Source organism: Convolutriloba macropyga, chromosome 3, assembly GCF_964194025.1.
Source record: "Convolutriloba macropyga chromosome 3, txConMacr16.3, whole genome shotgun sequence".
In the NCBI taxonomy this organism is placed as follows: Eukaryota; Metazoa; Xenacoelomorpha; order Acoela; family Convolutidae; genus Convolutriloba; species Convolutriloba macropyga.
The window spans coordinates 16,723,028-16,739,983 of NC_134470.1; the positions used below are offsets into that span (position 1 = coordinate 16,723,028).

A 16,956-nucleotide genomic window follows, 5' to 3' on the forward strand; every position below is an offset into this window, starting at 1 on the left:
GAAGTATGATTTTGTTATTAATTTTTAACTGATAACGTTTTTGTATATTGATTAAGTCACTTTTGTGGATTCTGATGTATGGTGATTTCATGTTTCGATCAATTTGAAAGCGTGTTCAAAAGTCAACCAAACATAAGTTGAGAAGAACGGAGCAGTGTTCCGTAACTTTTTATTCCATTTTCCTCTATTAACTTTTCTACTGTTGTAACAAAGTTTTGATCTGTGATCATTTCAAATAACAGTCAAATAGAACCCACAATTACTTGAAGGAGATGGTTTAAGAGAGCATTTTGCAGTAAATAACAAAAAATTCGCTTGAAAAATTATCTTTTTTACTATTTGAATTAAAAACATTGAAAGCACTAATATAGAACTTCAATTAAATCGGTAGAGAGACCAATTGGACCATTTATCAAAAAGTAACCATTCGGATAGCGCAAGGATCAAGGTGAAATTAAGTTGAAACTTTTTTCTTTACTATGTCTAGTGATTAATATTCTTTTGCTATGTCTTTGAATAAGCCTTACAGAATCACTTCAGCAAAATTAAATCTCAGATTAAACCCCCTAAAAGATAAGAGGCGGGGACACGCGGTATAGCGTAAATTAGAGCAGATATTGACAAGAAAATTTTAATTTTCTACTTTCCCAACAAAATTCTGCAATTGTGATATTCAATTCTTAACAAAAGCAATAACTATTAGCAACCGATTCACATTTGAAGAAGTAGACAGTTAGTTGTAAGCCAGTTGAGAGTTTCAGTCAGTTGAAGCACAAGGAAAAATCGGCAAAAATAAAAAGTTTCCTTCTCAAAAATCGGTTCCAAAAACCATAAGAAGTGAATTTGGGTAAGTGCCCGCAGATATTGAGAAGACTTTAAAATAAATTTGATGCTTCTTTTATATCGAATAAGTTATAATCTTCAAGTACTGACACCGTTTAACGGAAAGTTCCACAAAATAGATGCCTTAAATGGCACACATTTCGTTCGAGAGACTAACAAAAAGAAATAATTTAATTTGAGTTGTCTTTTCACAGAAAAACTGTTTCATATAGTTTTCGTGTATATCAGGGGTATCAAATTTGCTCAATTTATTAAGTTTCGGGTAAATAGAGCCGTAACACCAATAAAAAGGTTTTTTTAAAATTAGTTTGAGTTCAAATAAAAAAGAGAAAAACTAAAAAATTTTCCTTTGTCGTTTTTAAAACTCAGGTTTTCGGTTCAAAATTTTTACTTCCACGATTCCAAACACTTTTCTGTTTTGGTTATCGGAAACCAGTTGAACGAAAAAAATTATTGAGAAATTTAATTTATAGTAACTAAGAGGAAGACAATGAAGCCATGAATAAAAAATAAAAATTCGACTTATATTTGTTTACAATGACGTTAAACAAAATTGTATAATCCAATAAACAAATTTTAATAAAATGAATTTAACCAGTAATTAAAAATAAAATCAGCTTATATCACAAGCCGACTAAAATAGTACGGATTGCTCTCGAACGACAGCCGAGGCAAAAACTTAGAAGTGGGCATAGGCTAGAGTAACTTTTACGTTGCAAAATTTTTTGACTGTGAAGGGGTTCAAACACGCGACCTATGATGAGTTGAGGGTATGATTACTAAGCTACATGGATATGTACAGTCCTAGCTCATAATCAATTTTAATATAGAAAAAAGTTTCTGAATATGCGCAAATCAGATCACTCGAAAAATCCAAAAGTCGAGCTTGACAACGTCACCTTAAGTGAAATCGAACGAAGTTTCTCGAAGAAACTGGTCAAGCAAAAATTTTGTATTAAAACAGAAATAGGTCTACACCGTGATCATTTGCTCAAGGGCAGTTTTTTCGCAAGAAAACTTTTCCCGGTGTTCATGTTCCAGGAGGATTCCTCTTTCTTCAGGTGTTTACATAATTTCAATCAGAAAATTTATCGTAAGTTAGTACTGATTCGAAACGTGATGTAATTGGGCCCTTTTGCGGAAAACTAAAGGCAGACGTTTTCGACAAAAACAGTCCCAGAAAAAACACAATTAGTCCTAAATTGCAAAAGAGTCCGAGTACAAGATAAAACAGTCCGACAAATTATACACAAATGGTAAAAGAGTCCGAATAAACAGACAACACAGCCCCAGACGAAACAGTCTCAAACAATTTAAAGATAGTGACTCAACGCAATAAAAAAATTAAAATCACTATTAAGCTAATCAAAAGGACAAATAGAGAGACAGACAAAATCGTCCACAATTGAGAGACCTCATCACTGAAAATCCAGAGACCTTACAATGGCACATAGCAGTGGAACTTCATGTATTATGATTCAGGTCCCCAAAATGAAAGAATTATTTGCTACCCCTCTAACCATTAATTGGCTAGAGCCATCAGTTAATTGGTTGAAAGAAGGGTTATTCTCAAGAGCTCCAAACGTCTTATCAGGTTACGCAATTAACTCTCCGGTAGACGGCATAAAGTTGCCGCTCGTGTACGCTCTTCTTCCTGATAAAAAAGAACTATTGAAAACTAATCAACTCGCTTGTGTCCAGCTCAATAAACAGCCTGATATATAACCTCTACTAACCATCACTAAATTGATAGGCAGGGTTTCGTTAAAAAAAAACAAATTTGAAAACTGAATTCTACAGAAAATCATCAATCAATATTGCACGAATAAACATACCCGGCAGATTGCCGGAAAATAGCCGCCGTTGATTCCAATAAGCATGATTGGGATTGAACGAATAGAATATATTGAAAAAAAAAGATTTTTGTACAAAAATATTTTTTAAGTCCGATTTATTTTGATGGCATTTCGTAGTTGAACATACTTCTGTTTTTTAGAGAGAGGCTACAGGGGCTACTATCAACACCAATAAGCATTAGAGGTGGTAACTAAGACTTATAGGAACGACGTTCAAATAGCGGGCATCTAAAATTGGGCTTTATGGGTTTATCCCGTTTCTATTTCTGACTTCAATTTTTTATACCGACTCTGTTCATTTTGAATTGCTTTGCTTAGCAACTGATGTTCAAATTCACTTTTAGCAGAATGAGAGAAGAGAGAAACTAGCCTAGAGAAGTCAAAAAGATTTCACGCAAAATGTCGAAAAAGCGGCAAAATGGTAAAGCGAAAAAAAGTTTGACGAAGTAAAAAAAAAATACGAGCGCAATAATAGCCGTCTGAGAAGATGAGGGCGGCTATTAATAAAAATAAACAATCAACAGAAAGGTTACACTTATTTCAAAGGTGCTGCCGAATTTACACTGTCGTTTTCTGCGTGTGAGATTTGTGGTAAAAGACGAAGGAAATTGGACAGCTATCCCAGACTTGTTTTAAGCTGAGATCAATTAGATCCTTCTTATTAGCACAGTGGTGCCAAAGTGATAAATCAGAGTTACAGTCACTGTCTTCAGGAGGCAATTTCGACTGAATATTATTCACGCATCTTTTACATTTAAGCTTTTCATGTGTATCGCTAATGGTATCTGTATCCAGTTTGAACAGAGCTCGCAGTTCTTGCAGCGAAAATAAACGTTCAACGTTTTCTTCATTATCAACAACGCAACTGCTCAGCGCCTTTTTGTGTTCTTGTCTTTGAAGCATCTTTTCTTCGATAGATCCGGTTGCAAGGAGTCTGTAGACATAGCATACTTTTTTCTGCCCGTCTCGCCAGACTCGAGCCATTGCTTGATCGTCATTGGCTGGATTCCAATCCGGGTCGAACATCACTAATCGATTTGCACCAATCAGATTCAAGCCACATCCACCAGCCTTACTACTCAGCATAAAAATGAAATCCTCACTTGAAGGGTCATTGAAATTGTCGACAACTTTTGCTCTCTTTTTGATGCTCATAGTTCCGTCCAATCGAACAAATTTGTAGTTGCGTTTCATGCAAAGTCTTTCAAAAAGATCCAACGTTTGAGTGTAATTCGACACCAGAACAACTTTATCGTTAGTAGTGCTTTTAATCACAGCCAGAAGATAATCCAAAACCATAACTTTCCCAGAAAAACTGGGATTGAGAGTATGTTCGGAAAAATTTGGAGGAAAAACTGACAAAAACTTTTTGAAATTGTCTTGCGTTTTACACATTTCAAATACCAATGACGGATGACAGCATATTTTTTTCAAAGTTGTTATTGCGGCCAATGATGAGGAGTTCGTATCCAACTTATTGCACAAAATTGATGTAAATCCGTTGTACAAGTCAACTTGAAATTGAGTCATTCGACAACATATAACCTCTTCATATTTTACGGGCAAATATTTCGTCAACAACGCCTGCGTTCTTCTTAGTATACATTTGTTCACTATGCTCAATAACTCTTGCAGTTTCTCATTTCCTACTTCTTTCTGTTTATCGGTGGCATCAGCATCGCGACCCCGCAAAATTGGAGTTTCAAATTTTTTCTTGAATTCCTGAGCGGTTCCCAAGATACCAGCGTTGACAAAGTGAACCAGACTGAAATACTCGAGCAAGTCATTTTGAATTGGGGTGCCAGAGAGCAGTACTCGTCTTCTGGCCGAGCTATTGGAAAGAGCTTGATATGTTTGGTTCTCAGAATTCTTCAGCCGGTGTCCCTCGTCACACATGATCATATCCACAACACCTAAAGATTAATTATAACTTGGCATTTCTTTATACACAGAATAAAAATTAAGTTTCAGAATAATCAAAGTCGAACAACATTAGGCGTTTCCATTTGTAGTGCATCAGTAGATACCTTTTATCAACTCTCCTTTTCTATCATTTACCGACATTTCAATTATACGTAAATGTCCGCTCGCAAAACGATTTTCAAAAATAAGTTGTTAGCTCAAACCTGAATTAACTGCTTCTACATGTAGTCTGAATGTCTCGTATGAGATAACCATCACTGGCTGTACTATTCTGATCTGTTTCATGAATCCCTTGATGTTCTTGTCAATCTCGTCTTTGGCCCCGCTGTCGATAGTCAAGACATTGATACGGTTGGGCAGCCACTTTTTGAACTCATTGGCCCAATTCTTAACCAAGCTGGACGGACAAACGATGACGACCTAAAGGAAATCTATTCAAAGTACGACATATATGTTCGACAAATAATGCACTCTAGAATTAGAGAATTATGCCTTATTCTCACAAAGTCAGATAGCTCAACTTGATCAAACAGTCAAACAGTTCTGCAGTCCATTTTTATCAGGCAAACTGGTGGGATTTAAAGCTTCACGAAGGTTTGGCTTAATTGTCCTAATGGAAGCGCCAATAAGTCATATAGACTCAATCGCCTTAAATCAAAGTTTCGCTATAAATTATCCTGTGAGATAATGAATGGTACAGTTGTATTTTTCACTGACCCTGCTACAGAGCGGAGTGCATTGTGGTCCCTGTCTGATGACAGTCCAGACTAGAGTGACACACTGGAGAGACTTGCCCAGTCCCATCTCATCTGCCAAAATGCATCCATAGCTGTTCTCTATTGTCACTCCCGTCACACAGTCGTACAAGAATTTCACACCTGGAAATCAACCAGCCCTTCACATTTTCATACAGTTTAATTTTTAAACCTAAGATATGAAAAGTCAATCACGTCAATTCTGAGAACTGTAACGCATGCCTTACTTCAGGCATGCAATTATACGCATGCCTTACTTCCAGGATGAAGTATTACTATACGCATGACTTTATTTCTCCAGGAAAAATAATAAACTAAGTTAAACTAATAAATTCTAATCAACGTAGAAATTTCTATAGCGAGAAATGACTAAGACTGGCAGCTTTCATACTTTATGAAAAGGACAAACTGAACCCAACCAATGTTTTTTATTTCTCCAGGACTTTATTTCTCCAGGAAAAATAATAAACTAAGTTAAACTAATAAATTCTATTCAACGTAGAAATTTCTATAGCGAGAAATGACTAAGACTGGCAGCTTTCATACTTTATGAAAAGGACAAACTGAACCGAACCAACGTTTAGACTGAACAATACAACCAAATCAATTTAAACCCAGAAAACAATTAATCGGCAGAATGTTTTAGCTCATTACCTTCACGCTGATGTGGTCTAAGGACCTTAGACAAAATGGGATCCACCACAACATGCACTGGCTGTTTACTCGTATCACTACTCATCTTATCATGCTCACTCAACTCAGGAGGTGTATACAAGACAAGTGCACCTTCCTCGCATGGATCATGTAAAGCACTCCGACACCCCGCTCGTTTGATTCCCAGGGATCTACCCAGCGTCGGTCCATTGTAATTCTTGATCGGAATCCTAAACGGCTTTTTTAAAATTCGTTCTATCAATTCCTCGTGATTTGACTTCTGACTGTCTTGAGATGAAAAGCTTCGGTCATCGTCATTAATTACTGTATTCACATCCTGGTTGTTTGCAAGTTTGGCTTTCTTGGAGATGTTTCCAGTTTGAGGTGGTAATGGTCGAGAAAAAGATTTGTTTTCCTTGTTTGCCACCAACGTTTTTGGTCCTGACGCTGCCAACGAAATCTGACTTGGGGCATTGCTACGCCTCATTTTGCAATCAAGGGGTTCATTGCATAAAACGGCATATCCCAGTTCACGCCCGCCACATCAATAAAAAACAAACTCATCTGAAGAAAAACAATGGTAACAGACATGAAACCATTTTCTAAAGGTCGTGAACTATTTGAACCAGAAAATCATCTATATGATATTTAATCCACATAGTTATTAAAAAAAGATTTAGTTGAAATAAAAGCAGTTATAATATGCATTCTATTTTAAAGTTTGTAGATGGAAAGCGCTATTCACCACTATTTAATTTATGAGCATACAGAAACCAGTTTTATAGAGGTTTGGCCAGCTCTCAATCAAACTATGACATCAGTTGGAGAACAGTTTGTCTAGATGCTATCAATGGCGGCTATTCTAGCTAAGCATGAGAGCTCTCGGCCATGTTAGACGCTGCTGAATCAGTCAAGTTGTGCACCTTCATATAGTGCTTTTTAATTGTTCCCTTTGTCTTCACCTTAACTCCGCAAATTTGACAATCCATTGCTAAGTCACCACCCCCAAAATGCTTGAGTTTGTAGTGAATTTTAAGGTTGTACTTTCTTGTCGCAGCATGGCCACACAATTTGCAGGTTAGATCGTCGTCACTTATAGCGGGCATTATACCCATAGACTCCAGATCATTCTGCAGTGCTTTAAAATTGTTATTTGGTACCGAAAAACAAGGCTTCTTGTGAAGGACTGGCTTATTTTGGTTTATGATTGGGCGCTTTTTGGCAGAAAGAGGCAAAACATCGACATTGTGTGGGGCTGGTTTGAGTTCGATACATTTTTGCAACACTATTTTGCCTACGAGATTTTTCGTAGACTGTATTAGAATGTCCAACACAAATTGAGAGCACGCTAAATTCTTGAGAACTTCTTGTAGCAAATGGACACTCATGGAGTAGTATTCCATGTTGAGCTGAAAGTCTTAACAGCAATTGACAATTTTGTAATACTGATTTGCAACATTATTTTAAGGTTCAGGTTCCGTAAAAAATGAATCATGATAAATTATCATAATCAAAACGACGTAGACAGGAGCAAATTGAGTCTTGTGACCTTGAGGCATGGCTTGACCTCGAGGCATGGCTGTATGAGTCTAAGTGTCCGCTGAATGTAATATCGGCGACTTTTTTGAAAAAATTAGGCAATCGGTTGCTATCAATTCGACCTTTGAAAAGAGCTAACCGAGGACAACACTCTGAGCAACTAAAAGAATAAAAGCATCCAGGTATACATTTTCATAGTATCTGCTCGAACTGGAAGCGCAGGCAGTTCTAAAATTTGAGCAATTTTTCAAAATTGTCAAACTGACGACGAAATAGAAGATATAACCAATCATCCGCCACCAAATATTCTTGAACAACGGGAAGTGGATGTTGATAGAATCCAGCTTAAGCTAAAGTAAGATCATGCGCTCACAAAAAGCCCTTTAGACTATTAAAAAAACACAGTGAAAAGTAAATTCAAACACAGATGTTTCTAATCTTTCCTATTTCTCAATTCTTAAATATGAAACAAGGAGGCTCGGTAATGTGTTTTTGAACATGTTGTTCCAACAACGCTCAACCAAACTTGTGACTTAATTGTCTTCCAAATGAGGAAGAGATAGTAAACTTTCAAAAATTCATATATTGGACTAGAATAATTGGTGTATCCATTTTTAAAATCACCTTAAGCTCAGAACACTATGCAAATTAAAAACAATTAACTCATTTGAGGGCCGATGATATCTGCCATAAGAGAGTAAGAGACAAGACAAACAACGAAATCAAATTAAAACAAGAGTTACATACGGCCAAAACTCAAGGTCTATCTAATTTAAAAAAACTTACTTAAAAAATTGAAAGAGCATGAGGTAAAAACTAAACTAAACTAATTGATTTGCATTTCACCAATATTTCACCAATATGTAATTGATTTGCAATTCACCAATATGTGAGGAAAAATATGTGAGCTCCTTTACTTAGAATACATCAACAATTTTTAAAAAACACAAAAAAAATCATTATCCAGAAATTCATGCGACTACAAAAAGAACAATACAGACAAAGATCAAAGTTAAATTTAGCGAGATGGTTTACGAAATCCTAGTCTATTCACTAAAACCTTTAAGAAAAATCAGTTGCGACTATTTCTATTTAATGTGATATGTGACTTACCATTACTATGCTATTAATGCGATAATGGGACGAGACAGCAAAAAGAACCAAACAAAAATGGAAAATAAGGAAAAATGTCCAAAAATAAAAAGAAAGTTAATGAAAATTCATAGTTACAAAACCAGGTATGAAGACTATATTTCATTTCACTTGAAAAAGAAAATTGCCTCTTTCCCTGTTCAGACTACGCTAAAGGATGGGAAAAAAACGATTAAAATGGAAAATTTCAAAAAAAATATTTTCAAATATTTTTAGCCCATTTTTTCTCAAGTGAAATATTTTTTAATTCATAGCAAACACAACCTTTCAAAACAAAAAACTAGACATTTAACATGCTACTGTTTACGAAGCCAATTGGACATTTCATCGACGTTCAGTGGCCTTCGTTCACATGTAACTACGACCTATCAAAAATTGAGTTTTCATTGAGAACATTGTGGTCTGTATATAACAAAAAGCAAAGCAAAAAGAATTCTGAAATTCTGCTGCTGGCTCTGATATTCTGCTTGTTCGTTAAATCAGAAAGTTTTCCTAAATGTTTCCGAACAGCTTATTTGACCAAAAAGTCAATATATCAAAAACAAAGAATGAATATTGGTGATTTTTTTTCACCAAAAAACGATTATTTATCGACTGAAAACGATAGATAGTATCCTTGATAGCTCTTCATCGACCGAATTAGAAACTTGGTTAATTAGACTCAATCAAAAGACTATAAAAAAGAACGTAAAATGCTGGCAAACACCGAGAATAACTCACAATTTTACGAAAAGAATTTGGCGGAGTAATGAAAACTATGAACTTTGCTCAGAAAGCGGATAAATTATCCATAATTAAATGATAAACACAAAAGGACAGACAAAATACAATCCAAATCCTTCATTGCAAAAAACAAAGATGGATAAAACAAAAATTGGTCTCGCTATCACTGCGTGCCGTTAAAAATCACAATTTTTGCTATTACTTGCGTAATAGTTTTTAGGCAAACGAAAAGTTTAACATAACTAAATGATGCATTTTTCATAAATATCGATCTAAGTTACCGAAATTCTGCTAAAATATTAATTCCAGAACACTTTCTAAGAAACCAGAGTTGAAATTTGCCCCTATATGAGTAAAAGAAGATTGTTTCAGCAGTTTTTATTTCTTCAGGATCTGTCAAATTGGAGAAAGTGAGCCAGCCAAATTAGCATTTTGAAGCAATTTTTTTATGAAAACAGAAAGCTGAATTTTCAAAAACTCAGCCAAAATTTCATGCAAAACTCTTTTATCTTTAAACTTAAACTAATGAGAATATCGTGAACAATTTTATATTCTCAGAAAAAATTGATCAAAATTTCAGGAAAAATAACGAAAAAGGTGAACAAAACAACGGAAGTTAGGCTAACGTTTACAGAATTTTAAACCTCCGTAACTCCTCGAAAAAACCAAATTAAAAAAAAACTTTTTGAAATTCTACGCTTGACAAGCTTTCTACTGAGACCACTCACAACTGCGTACGATGAACATATCGGTCGGCGAAAATTGACTGAACAAAGAAACCAGTAGAGCAAATAGTTCCTCCTACTTTTCTTGTCGGAACAACAAGAAAAGTAGACATCAAAAAGCTCTCCAGAGGTTTGTTAATGAAGAGATGTTCCAGATCGAGATCTTCGTTTGTTTGCATAGAAATTATTTAAATCTTGCTTAAATTGATACTGAAAAATCAGAATCTTCAGTTTTTCTCGACGTAAGTTTAGAAAAATTAATCAATTGGAATTAGAATCTAAAGGGTCACACAAGTGGAAAAAATAGTTATTAAATAAGTAAACGAGGCTTAGCTGCGCCAGCAACATACCTTCGCAGAATTAATCAAGTTTTGAAATAAAAAAACTGAGAACTGGCCTTTTTGATCCACAAGCCACCCCTTTTTAATTAAAAATATCAAATTAAAGACGATATAAGTTTTTCCACAATCTTGGAGAAAACACAGCTTTCGATCATGTAATAACTGCTCCGGAATTATTTTAAAAAAATCGAAAACTCGCATTACTTCGAAAAGAAAGTTTTTCATGTTCAATCTGTTAACAATTTTCTTGCATGAACGATTTTTGAACCAATTAACGTTTACTATAATCCTGAGGCAAAACAACACTGTTCCATGCCACTTCGGCGCTCGTAACAATGAGCAGCAATTTTGTGCCAATGAGTTTTGTTCTTCTTTAGTAAAATCTAAAGTTCATAAAAGATTTTATGAACAAAGAATAACGGTTTGAGAGCTTTTTCGCTGCGATTGGTAAACGTAGCAGACAGTCAAAGCAGTCAGAGCGGCTTCAACAAGTTTTAAATCTTCATTCTGCTCTGGTTAGTTTCCTGGAAAATTTAGTTCTGTTCAGTCGAATAATCTCCGAGCATTTCTATTTATTCAAGAGATTATTTTATACGAAAACTGAAACATGATCAAATTTGAACATCACTTTTGACAAAAAACTCTTTTCAACAGTAGAGGTAAGAACAACGGTTTAAATTTCTCATTTAAATTTTAACTCAAGAAATAACAATAAAACTAACAATTACTGGCACCTTAAAAAATTCTGGCTACCACTTTAATTACAAAGTACTCCACCAATTGCAAAAAACAAGCTCAGGTCTTTGTCTTTAGCTACAAAAATGAAAATAAAATCAAGACGACTGAAGGTTTGAGCTAGCAGCCATGTTTGATGCAGCTGCAACCGTCAATTTATGAGCATTTTTATAATGCTTCTTCATCTAACTCTTTGTTTTCACAAAAAAATCACAAATCTGCCGTTTCATCATAAGATCACCACCTCCAAAATGCTTCAATTTATAATGAGTGTTCAAATTTTCTTTTCTGCTTGCAACATAAGAACACATTTTGCAACTAAGATCGTTTTCTGCAATTTCAGGCATCAAACTCAAACTTTTCAAGTCTTTCTCTAATGCTTTGTAATTGTTACCAGTGAACAATTCAGGTGACTTTTTCACACTAGACGTTGCCACTGCCTTCACTGGCAATGGTAAAACTCTTTTTCGTGTTGGCTGCGTCTTCAAACTTTTCAAATCATCATCCACATGTTTAATCAGCATATCACCAACGATAATACTATTCGCTTTACTCAAAACTTGCAGTTCCATTATACGTGCTTTTATCAACTCAGGAGATAAATTGGCGAGAAGATTCAACGTAATGTCAACATCAACGTAATGTCAACGGTCACTCCAAAACTTTCCTTGAACTGTCAGGAAACTTAACAACTTGCTAATTGTTCCGACCCCCACTTTAGTGGTGAGGGAGGATATTCAACTGTTTTTTTTTGTTCAGTCGACTTTGGCCGATCGATATATTCATCATAGAGAATTGTGAGTGGTATCAATGAAAAGCCCGTCCAGCGTAGAATACGGAATTAAAAAGATTTTTTCGATTTTCGTTTTTTTTTACAGGGAGTTATCGAGGTAACATAATTCAAGTAAGTTACATAATTCAAGTAACATAATAATAAGTTAAAATTTTTAACGGCAGAGTGTTATTGTTACCATTAAAGATAGAAGAGCGTTGCGGAATTGTATGATTGAAGTTTTTTTGGCTAAAATTTATAAAAATTTCAAAATTCAACTTTTTTCACCAAAAATGGCACAAAAAAAGCTTTTTTGGTCCACTTTGTTAAAGTTTGCCAGATTTAGTGACCTAGAAACCTTAAAACAGACTCCCTAATAAAAAAAGGAGCGCTAGTTGCAATTAGGCGCCGTATGAAAGTCTTCTGGAATTAAAACTTCGCCGTTTTTTGCAGATTTAACCCGATAATTTTACAAAATGCGTCGTTCTTTTTTTTTAATATTTGAAGAATCCCACGCAACAATTGGTCTAATTCGCAAACAATTGGAACACTTGGTCGGTTTGCTGGGCGCGCGACGAAATCAGGGAAAGGTTCGACAATACCTTGGACTCTTAGAATCAGAGACTTTTTGGTTTCCATTTTGATGCCTTTTTCAAAATGTTTTGCTTTTTTTTAATGTTGATTACTCACAAAAATTTTTATTCACGGCTCCGTTAATGGCAACTCAAATTTATGTAAATTCGAGGCCAAACGTAGATACAGTTTGTTTTCAGAGAACCAAAGGGTTTTTGTGGCTTTGAGGAAGAGTTTTAATAAAAATTTAAATGAATTCTTGTCTTTTGCCTTCAATTGTTATTCTTTTGGCAGTCTGATTTTTAAGTTTAACCACTCAAAGTTCTAAATTTCTTCCTCAATAGGTGCAAGTGAACTTTTGCTATTCATTCGTTTGTTAACTAATGTCTCTTATGTTATTGAATGTATTTGTTTTAAGGAAATTTCTGTGATTTTTTGAACGTGTCAATTTTTTATATTATTTTTTTCAACATTTTGCTTTTTCTCAATAAAAACAGGTCAATCTTTCCTCCGTATAGAATAAAAACTAATTTTGTGACCGATTGTTATAACAGAAGGTTTTCTTGCTTTTGGTACAACGAGTTTTCATACAAAATTTTCTGATTTTAGTGCATAATTTCCCAATTTTGCTGTTGTTTTGGTTTCTACTGTAAATTGTTTACATTTTTTAACAATCTAACTGAAAAAAGCTTTATAACATCCAAAATTGAACATATTTTTGGTTCTCATAACATCAAGGGCTGCGACACAGTTCTCTTGCAGAAATTGGTAGAGTTTTTTATATTTGCCCTTTGTTATTAACTTTTGTTGTCATATGCCAAATATTGCTTAATTAAAAGTCTCAGTGGCCAACTATAGATTAAAAAAATGAACTTAATAACTGATGTCGGTAAATAGCCAATGGTTGTTTTGATTTTCGAATTAAATTTCTATAAAAAGAGTATTAGTATTCTTAAACTTATCCCTTTTTGTTCTGGTTTGCGTTTCTTTTCGTATTTTACAATGTTGTATCATTTTCGTAAATTTGCCTCATAATTTGGAGCTCTTTATAATGTTTTGTTGAATCAAACAATAATTTTTCTCTTGTTTAAACGTTTTAAATGATGTCTTCAAGGCTTAAATAATGTGTTTCAGGAATATTCTGAAGTTTAGATGCTTTTCAGTTTTTGTGGTGCTTTTTGTTGTTATTTTGTGATAGTCAATTCACAAATAGATGTTGTGATGGTCGTAGGAGACTCAAGTGAAGATGTTAAATTTTCGCGGCTAATATCTTATAAATTCAACGGCTTCAAATCTGTGGTTTCGTAAAGTTATTTGTGAATCTTATTAGTTCAGCTTGTATTTAATGTTATTTTATAGTCTTATGATTTAGTCTCATTTATAACAGTCGCAATTAGTTTTCCGAGTAATTGCAATACAAACTGTCTGCTCTTTTAGTCGAAAGATTTGTTGGCTATGAATTTTGAAAATATTTGTTTTTAATTAAAAAAAAGATCGAATTTTGAGATCTGCCAATTTTATTTCTGTTAAATTGTAGCTAAGCATCTCTATATACAATTCACATCATTTATCTATTGAAAAAGAATTTGTTCTTCATAACGGTTTTACTTTCCTCAAATGGTCTTTCTTCTTCGAACGACCAGTTTTCATAAAACCAATTTTCGTGATTTTTGCATATTTGCCCCTTTTTTGTAGGTTTTTGTTTTCTTTTCCCAGTATCACAATAATGAGCTTCATTTGATTTATGTTGTCAACTGCAAAAAATGCAATTGAAGATTTTTATTGTTTTTTTGTGATCAGCTTAATATTTAATTGATTGGGGGGACATCGTTTTCGTGCATAATTTTTTGTGCAAATTTTTCGTTATTGCCTGTATTTGTTGTTCTTTTTGTAGTCGTTTGACATATCCTGGATAATGAAAGGCCTCAGTCGCTCTCTATTGAGGTATAAAAGACTCCCTTAATAATTTCATTTGATGTTTCTAATCAGTTCGAATTGAATTCTTTTTTTAAAAAATGCAACGTTTCAATAAACTTTGCTCCTTTTGCCAAACCGCATTGAGGAAAAGTCCCATATTTTGGGCCAGAAAGATTACCAGTTAATCTTCTTAGTATAAATTTTATCTAATGCCATTTTAATTTGATTATTAGTGGTTTTCAAAAAAACGCTTTAGTTTTGGTCGCAATTAATATTTGTAGCTAATTAAAAAAAGCAATGTTTTAATAAACTTTGCCCCTTTTGCTCATTTCTAGTCGACTTGTTGCCAAGTCGCATTGAAGAGAAGACCCATATTTTGTTCCAAAAAAGTGCCGGTTAATCTTCTGAGTATAAATTTTATCTGATGCCATTTTGATTTGGTTATTGGTTTTCAAAAATGGACAAGGAGTTTTGGTCGTAGTTAATATTTGTAACTATTTGATTTTTATTGCCGTCTTTTCTGGTAGTCATATTATGGTAGCACAGGTCTCTTAGGCCCTCTAGAGTAGATTGTTTTAATCTCTTAGTAGTTTGTTGAACGATATGTTAATTTTTTTATCTGTTCCTCATTTGGTAGACAATTAAGTGAAAAATGTAGATGAGCGGGGTCGGAACTTAATGTGCGAATGCACATTACCGAGCCTCCTTGTTAACTTACGTGTTAAATTTAACTTAGTCTGAATTGTCATTTGTGATAGATAAAACATAGAATTGAACTCTGAAATATGAAAGTCCCCTTACAGCAGAAACAAAAAAAGATTGCTTTTTAGATCTCGACACACAGAAAATATCAATGGAAAAAGTGTGAACAAATAGACTACTCGTAGAAATTTGATTATATGGTTTCGAATATAAATAGCATTTGGAGCTACCATCAACTATGACATTAGAAGTTTCATTTGATTTATGTTGTCAACTGCAAAAAATGCAATTGAAGATTTTTATTGTTTTTTTTGTGATCAGCTTAATATTTAATTGATTGGGGGGACATCGTTTTCGTGCATAATTTTTTGTGCAAATTTTTCGTTATTGCCTGTATTTGTTGTTCTTTTTATAGTCGTTTGACATATCCTGGATAATGAAAGGCCTCAGTCGCTCTCTATTGAGGTATAAAAGACTCCCTTAATAATTTCATTTGATGTTTCTAATCAGTTCGAATTGAATTCTTTTTTTAAAAAATGCAACGTTTCAATAAACTTTGCTCCTTTTGCCAAACCGCATTGAGGAAAAGTCCCATATTTTGGGCCAGAAAGATTACCAGTTAATCTTCTTAGTATAAATTTTATCTAATGCCATTTTAATTTGATTATTAGTGGTTTTCAAAAAAACGCTTTAGTTTTGGTCGCAATTAATATTTGTAGCTAATTAAAAAAAGCAATGTTTTAATAAACTTTGCCCCTTTTGCTCATTTCTAGTCGACTTGTTGCCAAGTCGCATTGAAGAAAAGACCCATATTTTGTTCCAAAAAAGTGCCGGTTAATCTTCTGAGTATAAATTTTATCTGATGCCATTTTGATTTGGTTATTGGTTTTCAAAAATGGACAAGGAGTTTTGGTCGTAGTTAATATTTGTAACTATTTGATTTTTATTGCCGTCTTTTCTGGTAGTCATATTATGGTAGCACAGGTCTCTTAGGCCCTCTAGAGTAGATTGTTTTAATCTCTTAGTAGTTTGTTGAACGATATGTTAAATTTTTTTATCTGTTCCTCATTTGGTAGACAATTAAGTGAAAAATGTATATGAGCGGGGTCGGAACTTAATGTGCGAATGCACATTACCGAGCCTCCTTGTTAACTTACGTGTTAAATTTAACTTAGTCTGAATTGTCATTTGTGATAGATAAAACATAGAATTGAACTCTGAAATATGAAAGTCCCCTTACAGCAGAAACAAAAAAAGATTGCTTTTTAGATCTCGACACACAGAAAATATCAATGGAAAAAGTGTGAACAAATAGACTACTCGTAGAAATTTGATTATATGGTTTCGAATATAAATAGCATTTGGAGTTACCATCAACTATGATATTAGAAGTTTCCTTACCTTGCCTGCATTTTCACAGACATTTCCAGGTGCAGATCTATTTAGTTTTAGGACCATTTCCGTAGGAGCCTCCACTCTTAGCGGGGATATATTATTTACATACTCCGAAATATGTGAGCAAAATGAGTCTCTGTGTATTGGCACGTAATCTGGGGGCAAAGAGCGTACTGTGGGGGGCAACAACGGAAAAGATCCTATTTTCAAAAGAAACCATGATTTAATTGCTCGTTTCTCAGAAAAATGAATTCTACTCACTGATAAAAAAAATAAGGGAGAAGTTTTCTTTTGCTTAAGCATTACAAAGTTCCTTCTGACATTAAATCATTTCATCTTGACCATTAAGTT

The 16,956-nt window shown here is 34.1% G+C and overlaps 2 protein-coding genes across 2 annotated transcripts in view; both read right to left on the minus strand.

Moving 5' to 3' along the window:
* LOC142336005 (uncharacterized) overlaps positions 1-16,956 on the minus strand; it is a 105,620-nt gene that overhangs the window by 66,318 nt on the left and 22,346 nt on the right. The gene's annotated exons all lie outside the window — the stretch shown is intronic.
* On the minus strand, positions 3,133-6,620 carry LOC142336002 (DNA repair and recombination protein RAD54-like). The gene is made up of 4 exons (XM_075384443.1): positions 6,032-6,620; positions 5,340-5,500; positions 4,826-5,042; positions 3,133-4,612 (listed from the first exon to the last, which is right to left on the minus strand). Exons 1-4 carry the CDS (start codon positions 6,516-6,518, stop codon positions 3,258-3,260), a joined length of 2,220 nt encoding a protein of 739 aa, XP_075240558.1. The 5' UTR covers positions 6,519-6,620; the 3' UTR covers positions 3,133-3,257.